This window comes from Pongo pygmaeus, chromosome 9, assembly GCF_028885625.2.
Source record: "Pongo pygmaeus isolate AG05252 chromosome 9, NHGRI_mPonPyg2-v2.0_pri, whole genome shotgun sequence".
Taxonomy (NCBI): Eukaryota; Metazoa; Chordata; class Mammalia; order Primates; family Hominidae; genus Pongo; species Pongo pygmaeus.
Genome location: NC_072382.2, coordinates 35,571,843 through 35,587,500, shown reverse-complemented (window position 1 = coordinate 35,587,500; position 15,658 = coordinate 35,571,843). Strand labels below are relative to the sequence as shown.

Sequence of the window (15,658 nt, the reverse complement as noted above, 5' to 3'; positions counted from 1 at the left end):
CCCATTATTCATAGAGAAGCTTTCTATCTAAGGCTGAGCTAAATTACTGCTTACTTCCCTCTGTGAAGTCACTTCAGCAAAGAGTTACTCTTTGGAGTTAGGTCCTCATCTCTAATCTGTATCCCTCAGCTGAAGCACTTGGTCTTTGGCTGCCCCATCACCACCCTAAGGCACGTAGAAAGAGGGCTCTCGCTTTGCCCAGTCTGTTCACCGAACTCCTTTTCAAATTGGTGAGGAGGGAGGTTTGTGGAAGGGGGAAATAGATGTATCAAGCGACTCTGTGAAGCCAGTGTAATTTGTAAATTTGCCATAAACTTTTAAGTGAGAGTTGGAGTGGGGGTTTTGAGGGTTAGCATGCTTTCAGAAATCAAAAGGAAAATGGGAGTTTTCATTTCAGAGGGCTCTGATACTTAAGATTTTTTTTTTCTAAATTTTACCAAAGCTATTAATTAGCAATTAATCAACATAATTAAAAGATATTAAAGTATTCATGACAATATTGTTATGCTATATACTTACACTTAAATATATAAATAGGCAAAACACACACAACAGCATTTATCAAATAATACTAATTAATATCACCTGGGTGTTAATTTAAATTTGAAGCAAGTGAAATATACACTACCTAGGAGAGTGCACCTCTATCTGTCCATGAAGAGTGAGAAAAATCACTGCTGTAATTGACACTTTTCATTCATTATGAAAAGCTTTTATACACTCGGTAGAGAGAAAGCCTCATTTCATTTTCTCAAACCAAAAAGATACTACCTAAATGCCTTTGTATAAAAGCTAATACAACATGACAAAAATAATATTATAGTCCTCAATATACATTGAACTGGTGAAAGAAGTTAGGAACAATTTGGCAAAGATAAAACATAAAATTAATTTTCATGTTATTTTCTTTGTATTCACATTCATACCAGGTAGACTTTGTCAAATACCTATAGTAAAGAAGAACTTGTTCATGCATGCAGAACAAAATAAAATAAGATTAAAAGCTCCAGGAAATCAGCCTGCTTCAAAAAACCATTAAAGTGTGCCTATCCCTCAAGCTTTACAAATGTGTTAATTGTCGTGTTTCAGTCATGTAAATATGTTTCAGCATAAAGTAACCAAGATTTCCTGTTATAGAAGCAGCCCTATCTGGGGGTGTGGGGGTAGGGAGGGACGAAAGAGGACTAAATAACACACTGTAATGAAACCTGCCTTTGGGCAGCACATGCTTCGGTTCTGAATGCCCAGAAATACTTCGCAGACTCTCTAGGCTGCCTAGCAATGGGGATTTTCTAATTCTGGCTAGCTTGACAAAGTAAATACAACTATTGAACATAAGGCAGCTCCTAATAAAAAACAACAATTCCCCCTTGTAAACACCTACATTTGGCCCCATTAAAAATTCTTTCTTCATACCGAGGAACTAGCAGACCCTTAAATGTGGGGGTCTCAAAGTAACTAGAGAGTAGTTGGGAGATTTAATGCTGCCAGGATGTTTTACATTGCCATTTCCACCGAGCACTTCATACCCCATCTCAGGGCTTTGTAGAGTAATGTTCTGCATACACTGTGGGGCATTATGCAAGCAAACACATTGGCTATTATGCTGTGAGGACTCATTTGTGTACAGCCAAAAGGAAATCAACACGTTCATGTATGTGTTAGACACAAATATATATGATTGCCACATTTCCAAGAGGAGTGTTCATCGAAAGCTGCCAAATTTGAAAGTTATTAATATTTAGGGGTCTGACATTAACATGGTAACTTAGCAATCTGGTGAATTGTCTGATTTCAAAATTCTCTGATTCCTGACTTTTCACATCTTAGAATTTCTCTATTCCATAAGCTGTGTATCAGTCAGACCTCTGCCAATCCTTAAATTGGATAGTGGATCTGCTGCAGTTCTTAAAATCTCTGGATCAACCTCAAATGTGCACACACATTTATCTGCTAACAGTTACTAAGTAGGAGCTTTCAGATTATAGTAAGAAGCAAACATTAGTTTGAATTCTAGTAGACAAACAAAGATATTGTTACCTTTTGCCACTTCTAGAGTAGTTTCCATATAATATACTTTTAAAGAAAAACGAGGATAAAAAGGAATTCTCATATAATTAGTAGTTTGAATATGTTTCTGAAAGAGTTTTTCAAACTTAACATTCAGATCTAAAAACATTGTATATTCCTAAAATATCTTAGTATTCTTAAGCCACCTGAGGGGTAGTACTCAAAATATTGCTCCTTAAATGTCTCCTCACTTATCTTGGGTAGGAAAGGGACTTCCTAGGCAAGGCAGGCTTGAAGAACCTGTTAAAATACTAGTCTATCCAAAGAAAGACCCCAGTTCCCTTCTAGTTACAGCAATAGCAGCAGCAGGCACTAGATCTGAAGCATCTCTCAGCTTGGCCTTGCTAAAGCTTCATTCAAATTCTACACACTCTGGAGCTTATATGCTCCTGCCTGTATTGTGTGTTCCAGAGCCGTGGGTTAAGCAGCAGTTGGAGACCAGCAAAAAGGTTGCCAGTGAGAAACCCAGCTACACAGTTAAGGAAAGATGAGTAGAAGGGAGTCAGTTGGGGAGATATCAAGTAACCGATTTAGGCACTGTTGCACAATCGGAGGATCACAGGAATAGTGACCATGTGTGACTTATCCATCCCATTCCTTTATCCCAGACGTGATGCTGCTGGAGGAGAGGGGGCTGGTCAGGGAGAAGGCATCTTTCACAGTGTTTTTACTATCCAAGTACAGTTTAACAAATCAAGCTGTGTTATTTCAACTGTTACCTAAATGATTTCTTTTTTCAGTTCTACTCATGTTGGAGCATTAATGGGAATAAAATTTACAAAAAAACAAAATAGGAGAAACTAAAGGTAAAAGATACTGCTTTCAGTTTGCATAAAAAGTAAAACCAGGCCAAGCATAGTGGCTCACATCTGTAATCTCAACACTTTGGGAGGCCAAGGCAAGAGGATTACTTGAGCCCAGGAGTTTGAGACCAGCCTGGGCAACATAGTAAGACGCCCATCTCTACAAAAAATAGGTGTGTTAGCACATGCCTGTAGTCTCAGTACTCAGGAGGCTGAGGCAGGACAGAGTGAGACCCTGTCAAAAAAAAAAAAAAGGAAGGAAGGAGGGAGGGGGGGAGGGAAGGACTGAAGGAAGGAAGGAAGGAAGGACCATTTTAAGCTTTCCGGGAATAATCTAGTTTGTTCTTTCTCAATGCATAAAATAAGGGAGGAGAATTCTTAAATGTCTGAAACAAAGGAACATTGGGATTGAAAGATGGTGGTGTATTTATTGCTGTGTAGCCAAAAGATTCCAAGTCACATTTTAAAAGAATTAAACTCAGCAAACCATCCCCACAACAGTAGAAACTGCTAGAGTTTCTCCTTCATGGACATTTCACACAAGTCTCAACTCCTGTACCTGGAATCTTCTATTGGGCAGGCACGAGATTAAGAACCACCACTCCCCACAGAAGGAGGGTGAGGGTGAGATGGGAGTCACTTAGTACCTAGAATGTTTCTTCAGAATCAGAAGAAAGCAGGATCTAATAGCCATTTATATACCACCTTTGGGGAAATTCTGTCTCTTGTAGAATATGCATGTTTGCAACAATTTTTTTTTTCTATTATTGCAAATGTCCACGCATGACTTTGTAAGGATGTGGGTAAGATGGCCCTGGTATTCATAGAAATAAGCTCACATCACTTCCTTGCTACCCCTTGCCCTTAAGAATTAAATCCAAGTCACTTACTGCACTTTAGAAACTCTACAAGATCCGACCACTGCGTACCACACCAAACTTCTCATAGCCACTCCCCTGCTCATTGACTGCTCCAGAAAAGCTGATTTTTTCTCTGCCTTTCAAGCATGCCAAACTTATTCCCACCTCAGGGTTTTTCCATTTTATTCCCTTTGCCTGGGACTTCTTTCTCTAGGTCTTATGAATCCCTTCTCAAAATTTAGGTCTTAGTGGCCGGGCGCGGTGGCTCAAGCGTGTAATCCCAGCACTTTGGGAGGCCAAGGTGGGCACATCACAAGGTCAGGAGATTGAGACCATCCTGGCTAACGCAGGGAAACCCTGTCTCTACTAAAGATATAAAAATTTAGCCGGGCGTGGTGGCGGCGGGCGCCTGTAGTCCCAGCTTCTCAGGAGGCTGAGGCAGGAGCATGGCGTGAACCCAGGAGGCGGAGGTTGCAGTGAGCCAAGATTGTGCCACTGCACTCCAGCCTGGGCGACAGAGCGAGACTCCCTCTCTAAAAAAAAAAATTTAGGTCTTAGCTCAAAGATACTCTCCAGAAAGGCGTTCGCCTACTGAAGTCATACTCCCAGCCAGCATCATATCACCATGTTTTGTTTCTTTAAAAGCACCTCTCACCACCTGAATTATTTTCTTTCTTTCTTTTTTTTTTTTTTTTTTTAGACTAAGTCTTGCTCTGTCACCCAGGCTGGTGTACAGTGGCGGGATCTCAGCTCACTGCAACCTCCACATCCTGGGTTCAAGCGGTTCTCCGATTCTCATGCTTCAGTCTCCTGAGTAGCAGGGATTACAGGCATGCACCATGATGCCCAGCTAGTTTTTGCGTTTTTGGTAGAGACTGTGTTTCACCATGTTGGCCAGTCTGGTCTCAAACTCCTGGCCTTAGGCCTGCCTCGACCTCTCAAAGTGCTGGAATTACAGGCGTGAGCCAATGCGCCCGGCCTAAATTATCTTCTTTTTTTTGTTTGCCCTCCTATGTGTTGTCAGTCTCTCCTCGAGTCATCTAAGTATCTATGCATTGTCCCTCCTAATCTTTGGAGTTCTCTGAAAGCAGGTGTCTTGCCTGTCTTGTTCACACTGTTTTGTCTCTAGTGCTTAGAAAAGTTCTGGCACACAGAGTGTAAACTAAAGCCAGACTGCCCAAGTTCAAATTCCATTGGAATACACTGAAGTTGCAACCTCACTTCTGCTCTTTTCCCATTATTTCAGACGTGAACACATGGTCCACAACTAACAGCAAGGGAAGTTTGAAAATGAAGTTTTTATTCAGAATTGTTTTATATTCAAGGGTTCTGCTACTAAAGTAAAATGGGAGAGTAGATATTGGGAAAAAAAATTATCAATCTCTGCCATAATTCACTTACTCCCTGTCCAGGCATGAGTGAGGAATCCTACTGGCTAGAAACTGCAAAAATTATCTGCCTTGGCAATCAAAGACTTTAGCCCAGTTTGTAGCACCCACTTCTCTCTGGAAGAAACTCCTTTGTCCATCATCCTGCGTATCCCTCTAGGAAGTTTTTCCTTGTCCGTTATCAGCCCTGGCTACAGAAGGTCACCATTGGAGAGTATGCCCTTTGGGGGCTCCACAGTTTTCACAACTCAGTTATCGATAGATCAGTTTTGGGGGCCTAGGATTACTGTAGAGGCTGAATAATTATAGGCATTTGACCAGGCTTGTGTTTTCTTTGGCAATACAGTTTCCTCAGGACTTAGAAGATTTGCAGTCTATTTGCTTCCCTTTGGTTCCACATGCAAGTAATCACAGCCAAAGAACTTGTCTTACATAGTTCTAGGATTCAGTTGCAAGAAACAGATACCACCTAGTTATATTATGCAGAGGGAAAGTTTATAGACGAAAATAGGGAATTAGTGAAATAATTGGAAGGGCTGAAGGATATTGCCATCAAACTGGCCACAAGGGAAGCAACTACTTGTACCATAGTCAGGCACAGGTACCAAGGTAAAGAATTGGGAGACCACCACTGGAGGTATTAATTGAAGGCACACATGTATGGGGCTGCACTCTTGGGGTTAGTAAATCCCACTGCCACCACCGCAACTTCTTCTTGACCCCCATGAAGCAAGCAACTGGACACAGAAGCAGAGGTTTGGCCTCAACTTCCACAACTGTCTCTCAACTCCCATGAAGCAGTTGACTAGTCAGTGGAATCCCAACACACAAAAATAAATGGTCTCCACAGCTGTGCTTGCCAGTTGCGGTAGTTAAAGCAGCAGTGAGACAACTCTTGTTTCTGTTCCATTTTTTTAATCTAGTACAAATGCATCTAATTGGATAAACCTAATGCACACCTTCATAGCCCCTGATGTGTAAGAAGACACACCAGAAGACAAGATACTTCCTGATGGATGCTGAGCACCCATTCCCCTTGTTCATCATGACTGTTACATTGTAAGACTTCAGTCTTAGGTGGGGCATGGTGGCTCACACCTGTAATCCCAGCTGTTCAGGAGGCTGAGGCCAGAGGATTGCTGAGCCCAGGAATTCAAGCCAGCCTGGGCAACATGGCAAAACCCTATCTTTACAAAAAGTGCAAAAATTAGCCAGACCTCGTAGCTTGTGCCTGTAGTCCCAGCTACTTGGAGGCTTTGGGAGGATTGCTTGAGCCAAGGAAGTTGAGGCTGCAGTGAGCCATGATTGGGCCACTGCACTCCAGCATGGGCAACAAAGCGAGACTCTGTCTCAAAATAAATGTTTTAAAAAGACTTACATTCTGGCCTCTCTACCCTTATCTCACTCTTTCGTCTTATCAGTAGCTGCCTTGAAGCCATCTAAAATAATAGACTTGAGTGGGAAGGCAATACCCTTAATCTTTTTTCTCTGAGGTGGCTCCCATTTTCTGACCAGCCACTTAACAGAGGTATTTAACGAAGGCTTAGGGGCACAGACATCTGCAAAGGTTGTCTGTCCTGGAGTGCAGGTGTAGAAACAGTTGGGTATTTTCAACCCCATGGGGCCCCAATTGCCAAATTGTTAGTCAGTTTAGCTTGTGGGCTGCAGGTAGTCCCTTCCATCTCTTCTTGCAGATTCTGTAACTCTAGCCTGAGTTCATCTGTCTTTTATAAATGAATTTGCTTAAAGTGGCAAGAAGCTACCAACACACTAGTGTTCTGAATTTCTCTAATGTTCCACATAGAGCCTCTGATTAGGAGGAAGGAAATTTGCCCTCCAAGCTATCACAAGCATAACAAGGCTCACCAGCTTTCTACTTTGCAATACTTGACCTCACTGCCTATCTTCAAGCCACTAAGCCAACATACATTTAGGTAGGTGGTAGAACTTCAGTGCTTCACTTGTCAGGTACCAAACTGTATCTCTGCTGTTATTGCAGAGATCCAAAAACAAAGTGGCTTAAGTAATGTAGAAGTTCATGTATCTCTCACATAAAGCCCAGTTAGATGACCCAGTACTCTTCTGGTGGCCAGATGGTGTCGAGAGAGCCTGTACCCATTCTATCTTTTTGCTATGCCCTCCTCAGCAAATAGCTTCCATTTTCTGGTCCAGGATGGCTGTGTTAGCACCTACCCTGAAGTCCACATTTCAGCAAGTGGGAAGAGGGAAGTTAGATTCATCCCTAACATTCAAAGAGCCTATAGCAAGAATGCAAATAAAGGATCACATAATTATTATATGCCTAAATACTTTAAGTTATTAAGCCAACCAACTATTAAATATGTTCAATCTTCCTTCCTTCACACAATACCTCCCTGAAAAGCCAAGTTTAAACTTAGGATCAGGGCTCCACTCCAGAACATGAAACACAGGGAGAATTGGCCTACAGCATGTCTCCTTTCTCTTCCCACCACTGCCCCCTTAACCACACACAAGGGCACATTCACACATGTTTGTGGATGCCCAGCTTGCACATCCAAACTGTACCCCCGACAAATGGCCATCTCCTGGCTACTCCTTGGGCCCCATGTTATACAGACAGACAACACAGTTGACCCTTGGGGAATGAACCTGGGGGAGAGAACTGTGCAGGCTTTGTAGTCATTTGGACAGGGAATTCTGAGGTTATGAGTACCCAGAGCATGTTTTATAAAGAAGGGCAGGCTGGACGTGGTAACTGACGCCTGTAATCTCAGCACTTTGGGAAGCCAAGGCAGGCAGATTGCTTGAGCCCAGGAGTTCGAGACCAGCCTGGACAACATAGTGTGTCCCCATCTCTACAAAAAAGCTTAAAGGCTGGGTGCAATGATTCACGCCTGTAATCCCAGCACTTTGGGAGGCTGAGGTGGGCGGATCATGAGGTCAGAAGTTCGAGACCAGCCTGGCCAAGATGGCAAAATCCTGTCTCTACTAAAAATACAAAAATTAGTTGGGTGTGGTAGCCCATGCCTGTAGTCCCAGCTACTTGGGAGACTGAGGCAGGAGAACTGCTTGAACCCGGGAGGTGGAGGTTGTAGTGAGCTGAGACCGCACCATTGTACTCCAGCCTGGATGACAGAGTGAGACTCCGTCTCAAAAAAATAAATAAATAAAAATCAAAAATTAAAAAAAAAATCATTTGGACTTGGTGGCATGCATCTGCGGTCCCAGCTGTTTGGGAGGAGAAGGTGGGAGGGTGGCTTCAGCCTGAGAGGGGAGGGCTGCAGTGAGCTGTGATTGCGCCAGTGTACATCAGCCTGAGCAAAAGAGTGAGACCCTATCTCACAAAAAAAAAAAAAAAAAAGAGTATGGGATCTAGAAGCACATCTCCTTTAGCCCTGTAATTCCTCACCCCGTAGGATGGAGCATGGTCAAAGGAGGTGTGGATCAGGACCTAGGGCAGGGGCTCTCTTGCCAAGATCTAATAGCAATTTTAAGGGAAAGGATAACTAGATGGTACCTCCTCTTTAAGGAGCTCACCCTAAAGTTAACCATAGCACTTCTGCTCAAGATGAAATGACCATAACTTAGTCACTCAGCCTCTTCTATTGGCAAGGGAAGCTAGGAACTGTGACCTCTGTTCTGGAAGGCCATGCGCCTCACTAATATTTAGAAATTCTTGTACTCTCTGAAAAGGAGAATAGATTTTGGGAGTAAACTGGCAATCTTTGCCACAGACACATGCCTTTTCACAAATCACGCTTTTGTTTAGACAAGTGAGTTCTTCTCAATCTGCTTTCAGAGAGGTGAATTTGGAGGCAAGACAATACTGTCAGTTATAATTGACGGCCAAAGTAATTGCACACCTGAGCATTTTTCAATGGACAGCCAATATGCAGTGTTCCAGCGCTGGAATTTTGTCTAATTTTCAGATCAGTCAGGAAAAACCCAATGAATATTTTTCCATTTAAAGGATATAGTATGATTATGACATTCAATAAAATTCAATTAAGATTAATCATTTTAATCTTAAACCCTGGGCATGAATTGGGCCTTAAACAAAAACTTAAACCTAAAACCTAATCATGTTTAGCAGAATTTGCTCCAGAAATATTCAGCTGCTACCAAATGTATACTTGCCAATGCAAAAAGAGCAAATATTTGGTTCTGGCATTGTTTCCACTGGCCTATTCATATATGACAATAATGCAAAATTCAGCAGATGCATCCTCCACATTGCAAATCCTAACCAGATGTAGAATAATTACAATATAATATTACATTGTAATAATGTAATAATTAGGGAGTAATACAAATATAACAATATAAAATATAATGATTATATAATAGCATATAACATTGATTTTTTTTTTTTGCAAGCTGAAACAACACTCTGAAATCTTGTGAAGATATCATAGCAATACTATGATGGTGAACATAGTCTGTCTCCTCCCCTCCATCCTCCTCCTTGTGACCCTGAAAGGAAATCTGTCTTTCCACAAAGGAAGAAGAAATTCTCTGTTTATCCATAGAGCAGGGGAGACTCTGAACACATTGCTTTTATTCCCACCCTCTGGACTAGTGGGGTCATCAGGTATGCATTTCTTGGTCAGAAACCATGAATGGGGCCCCTGCAGTCAGCTATAGTTCACATACTGAGTGAATGCTTCTGGATGGTGATCATTTTGCTGTGGCCCTTCTGGAAATTGACATGCCACTAGTTGTCTCCCAATATCCATTTACTCCTCCTTCCATAGTAATAAATTTGTTAAACATTTTTACATACTTTTAGACATTTCCCAGCCTCCCTTGCAGCTAGATGTGGCCATGTCTTTGTTCTGGGCATGAGTGGAAGTGATGTGTCCAACTTTCAGGTCTTGCCTTCTTGGCCTCTTTCTTCTCACAAGCTAAGAGCCAGCAAGAGCATCAGCCTTGCAGCCAGAAGTGGAACCCCTTGTTGAGAATGGCAGACCAGTCCTTCCCACTCTGAATTGCTTCCTTCTGGACTGTAAAATGGGAAAGGAATAAACTACCTTTTAAAAGCCATTTTTGGAAGAGGGTAGGAGTGTCTCTGTATTATAGCTACTTAGCCTGTACTCTAATTCATTCCCTACCACTTGGAGCAGTTCAGAATACAGACTGTGGTTGCAGAGATGAGTATATCATCCTGCAGTGAGTGCATCACAGCTGAAAGCCTGCAGTTTGGAATAGGATGGCGTGCCTTTTGAGCGTTTGTTTCCTCCCCATTATATAAAGGGGGGATATGCTTTTAAAACTCGAGTGGGAAAGCTTCATCTTCTGACATTTCCTTTATTAGTTATTTTGCCAGCAGTGAAGACATGTGCAAAATACAGGTTTTAAAAATAAAATGGACCCTAAATTGCCTCCTTAATACGGCCATGCATATATACACTGGCCCAGAAGCCAGGCATCTTACATACCCCATTTTCACTCCTGCCTTACTCAGTATGAGGGAAAATATTTAGACTTTTAAAATCTCAGATGCAGGGACTGCAGTTGCATTTTCCTTTATATGTCTGTAAGGAGCCGCAGTAGAGAGTAGTTATACTAAGTACTCAGATTCCAGGCAGACTGAGACTTGGTGGCTAAGTCTGATGTGCTGTTGCTATTGTTTATATTTGTTCATTATATTTGTAGATTGATTTCCTTCACCTAATAAACTCACTTGTTTTTATCTTGTTATACCCTATGTACTTTTATGAACCACCTCAGATCCATTTTTGAAGCAAGAAGAGATAAATTAGTGTAGAACTTGATAGTTCACAAAACACTTATACATCTCATTTTATTCTGACAAGCGTCTTATGAGGGAAGAATCATTCCCCCATGATAGATCAGGACACTGAGGGTTAGCCAGCTGAATTGACTTTTCTGAGGTCACATGGAGAGTGAATGACGGAGGCAGGTATCAAACTGTCACTCTCTGCCTCTGTGTCCAGTGCCCACAAGTCCTGGCTACCTCTGTTAAGGGACCAATGTAGAACCTGTGTGTTCTAAGGTATTTATAAGTTGTTGTTTTTTGTTTTTGTTTGTTTGTTTGTTTTTTGAGACAGTTACTAAAGTTTTAAAGGTTTTTTTGTAGAGATGAGGTCTCACTGTATTTTATTGTCCAGGCTGGTCTTGAACTCCCAGGCTCCCACTTTGGCCTCCCAGAGTGTGGGGATTACAGGTGTGAGCTACCCCATGCCTGGCAAGTTTTCATTTAAATTGGCAATGTTTTAAAGAAAAACGAAAAAATCTATTAGGAGTATTCTGAAATATTAATGTTTATTTCTGTGATCCTGAGCAATACAAATTGTGACTTTTCGGGAAATGTCAGAAATTTTTAAAAGGTTTAAAATAAATCTTTAGTCATCTGCTAAGGGTTAAAGTATACTACATCAGTTGTTTTCAGAAAACAAACAGTGCCTGATGGTTTGGTCTTGGCAAAATGTGAAAAATATAAACTGATTAAACTTGTTTTAATGAGTATTTACCTGCAATTTGTCTCAAATCCAGGTGTAATCTAGATTCATTATCTTGCCCCTTCTGTCTGGGAACTGTGAGCGCTGAGCACAGGCCTGGCAGGCTGGGAGAAAAGGAATTAGGAAGGGAACTGTTGAGCCAGGAATTCCAATCTTATGTGTCTATAGGATCAGTTTAGCCGCTGACTCAGAAGGAACAAAATATAGACAGTGGCTAAGCCCAACAAAGAGACGGAGAGGCAAGTAGAGGGGAAAGAATGTCAAAGTCCAGCTCTCCTCGGTACCTCTTGGAGCCTCAGAGCAAATCACTTCTGCTGCTGCTGCCTTATTATGACCCTGGGCTTCCCATGGGCCTAAGGGTGCCTTTTGGCAGGAGTCTCCATAATCTGCCAGAGTGTTTTGCTAGCCTCACTGTTTCCCTTCTTGCAGCACTGATCCAGTGGGATTACAGCAAATCACCCTGGCCTGTGCAGGAACTGTGGAAGTTGTCACACCTTTCCCAGATCCGTTTGCCTACACAGAAATCATTGTTTTAGACAAGGCATTAATGGAAAAAGTAGGCAGCCGGCCAGCCAGCTATCCATCTCCTGCATCACACAGTCTCTTCCTCCCAGAATCTGAGAAAACAAAATCAAGTGGAAAAATTTCAACTCAAGAAGTAAGATATGGTTTTGGTTTTGGCTCTTGCTTCAGAACCCCAGGTATAAAATGAGAAATATGAATACCTTGATTTGGTTTTCAAGGTTGAGAATAGTATGATTTTTTTGTAGTCTGATTTTTCTTTAAACCATTACTCAGTGAAACCTCAATGTCTAAAGGTTTATATACCCTACAGCCCTGTAGTTTTAAGTCTAAAGGAGGTCACCATGCTATGCAGAGTATCTTGCAGCATTTTTTTTCAGAAGACAGATCTGGGATACAGCAGCATCTGAACATTTACATGTCAAGTGTGTAAATGCTTTGGAAGCCTCAAAGGAAAAATCCCTGACACACCTGGCAAGCCTGGAACCTGATCTCTCGTTCTTCCTCGCTGTTTCACATCGCACTGACGTGGCGCACAGGGGGAGGCTCAGAAAGAAAGAAAACAAAACCCACTGCTTGAGAATTTAGATTGCATAGTAAGCTCATTCAAGTAATAATCAACAAAAGCAGGCAAAATCACACATAGATTCACATATTTCCAAGAGCCATCCTTGGGCTTTTTCAAAGGGCATGAATATACAACTAGCTTTACAGTGTAGCATTTGGTTAAAAACAGTTAATCATATTACCCCTAAATTTTTATGCTCAGAAGTCTCACACGAATGATATTTGACTTTACTTCAAAGCCATTCAACCTGAAAGATTTCCAAGCATGTCACATGTCACATTTAGCTACTTTTGCTCTGAAGGGCTTTCGGCCAACTGGCTCACATTCATTGCCTAGAAAAGCAGAGGCCGAGAAATGCTGAGCCAGTCCACAAGCAAATAGGTAGGCTCCTGAAATAAACTGTATTATGCTTGTTCTAAATAAAGCACGCAAGTTTTCTCATTTAGATTATCAGAGCAGTATGACCCATTAACTAAATGCATCGTGTAATCATAAAGATATATTGGTTCTCCTGTTAAGCAAATCTCCATTCTTCATGTCAGAATCCAGTTCATTACTTCAGACCCAGCCCAGATCCCAACCCCATAAAGCTTTTTCATGTTTTCCTTCCCCAACTGTGATTTCTGGTTTGTGTCTGCCTTTCTTGTATACATAACTTGGAGTGTTCCCTGTGAGGGTTACCTGTGTGCTTGCCTTATTCATGTTACTGTATTGTAAGGAAATGAATGTGGAAGGTACTCTATTGACATAACCTTTCAGAATCCCTTGCTTCAAGTGGATTCTAAATATTTGTTGACTCCACTTGATTTACCAAACAGCCTAATCACCATCTGACATCATTTGTCAGGTCCCAACCAAAAGTATATACATACACGTTTCTTTATGGTAATTTTTTTTTTCAGATAACCTTCAGATTATGTATATATCCTGGTCATTTTTCTTTTGCTCATTTGCAATAACTACAAGATCTTAAACATTAAAAGTCAGACATATAATGAAAGGTTTATTTCCCTCCTGCTTCCTCACATGGACACTGATAGAATTAACCCTACACAGACATTTGTAACCCCAAACTTTAGAACCATACCTGCCTTTTGGATTCCTGAGCCTTTTTTTTTTTTTTTTGACAGAGTCTTGCTCTGTTGCCAGACTGGAGTGCTGCGGCACGATCTCGGTTCACTGCATCCTCCGACTCCCTGGTTCAAGCAATTCTCCTGCCTCAGCCTCCCTGGTAGCTGGGATTACAGGCACGCACCACCACACCCAGCTAATTTTTGTATTTTTAGTAGAGATGGGATTTCACCATGATGGCCAGGATGGTCTCCATCTCCTGACCTCGTGATCCGCCTGCCTCAGCTTCCCAAAGTGCTGGGATTACAGGAATGAGCCAGTGTGTCTGGCCGATTCCTGAGCCTTTCATGCCTTTGTTTCTGCCTGAAATCTTTCCTGGAACAAACTAGAGCATAAAGAAATGAAAGAATTGCTTAAAACAAAGAAACAAATATGTCTTTATTTGTGCTTTTTTATCATTCAAGAAATAGACATTTAATTGCTTAATAAGTGACAGGCTGGGTCCCATAGATACTAAGGAATAGTTCTGTATGGATATTACTATATGACTGTTACAGCTTTTCTTGACCCCCTTGACCTTTCTGACATCTTCATTGATCATGCATTTGTATAATAGTATCTTTTATCCTAGATATATTTGTATTAAAAATAAGTACAGGCAGGTTGAAATCAAGGAAGAATATTTTTTCATAAATTATTTTTAGTTTTAAAATATTTTGATCATGTGCACACAGCTTGTGTTTACATGACAATAAAAAGCCTTTATTCAAGAAAGAAACTAACTGGAGCATATGCTTGTGGACCACAATATTTTGACTAAAAAAATATGGTTCTCCCCTTTTTCATCTGTTTTCTCCCCCCCCATATTGAAGAGAGTTTTCCAAATGAAGGGTTTCAGCTAGGTTGTCTCCAGGTCAGTTCTCCTCTAGAAGGCTGTGTGTAGTCATCAGTGGGGAGCCCTATGCTGCCTTATCTTTAGCCTCCCACACCACTTTGTGTCTCACACAACAGATATGTTCCTTTAAGTTTGGATTTTTATGAAATAAATTTTGCGAGCTGGGAGCACGGAGAGTTAAATGAATTTAATATTCTTTTGAAAACAGAAAAATGTTATTTTGAAATATGGATGTTTCTCCCTAATTACAGTAACTTCTGTAATTGTGGTCAGTTGCTGGGGTCAGTTTAAATCAGCCTGTATCTGCAGAAAAACTGTTGGGATGGGCAGGGGTTGGGAGGGTGTTCAAAGCAACACTATACTTTTGAAAACATGACCCAACATTATGCATAGAAACAAACTTACCAAGACCCGTAATAGATGCTATGGCTGACTTACCTGAACATATGAAAAAATTGACCCTCCGGTTGGTATCATTTTTTTATGTTGTCAATATTTCTGTGAAAATTTTAAGTTCCTAGAGAAAGTATAACCTTGAAAAAGAATCGTCAGGTCAACTAATAGACAAAGACAAACAAGTATTCATGGGAATCTATAATTGCTGAAAAGCTACATTTGACCTTAAAAATCGCATGTTGGAGCTCTGGCAAAATAAAAAAAGACAAAAAGAAAAAAGACATCTGCCATTATTTATGCGATATTTCCAACGTTGCTGTTATTTATGTGTTTACATGTGTTCACTTCTACCTAATGAGAAAAGATCTTAATACATTTTGGTTTGGACACTGAAAATGTTCCACTAAGATTCCTGGTACAGTTTCTGTGATGGCATTACAGCCATTTGTAAAATCCAGTAGGAACAGGAGGTGATTATACTGGAATTCAGTCTGAAGAATTGTTTTAGCAGGAATTTTATATGCAAGACTAAATGCTGATCAACAGAGCATAATATTGTATTCTGAAGTATGCTAGCCAAAGCAAAATTAATTTTTTTTCTTCTTTTTTTCTTCTCCTGAA

General features: G+C 41.0%; 1 protein-coding gene across 4 annotated transcripts in view; it reads left to right on the top strand.

The window, feature by feature from the left end:
* Window positions 1-15,658, top strand: part of ELP4 (elongator acetyltransferase complex subunit 4) — a 276,336-nt gene that overhangs the window by 260,274 nt on the left and 404 nt on the right. For 2 of the 4 annotated variants that reach the window (XM_063671022.1, XM_063671021.1), the window contains exon 10: window positions 13,806-14,177. The exons of the other annotated variants lie outside the window; for them this stretch is intronic. In XM_063671022.1, the coding sequence (XP_063527092.1) occupies window positions 13,806-13,910 (105 nt within the window). In that variant the 3' untranslated portion in view covers window positions 13,911-14,177. Of the gene's footprint in view, window positions 1-13,805; window positions 14,178-15,658 lie in introns of those variants that run through there. 4 annotated transcript variants of the gene reach the window in all.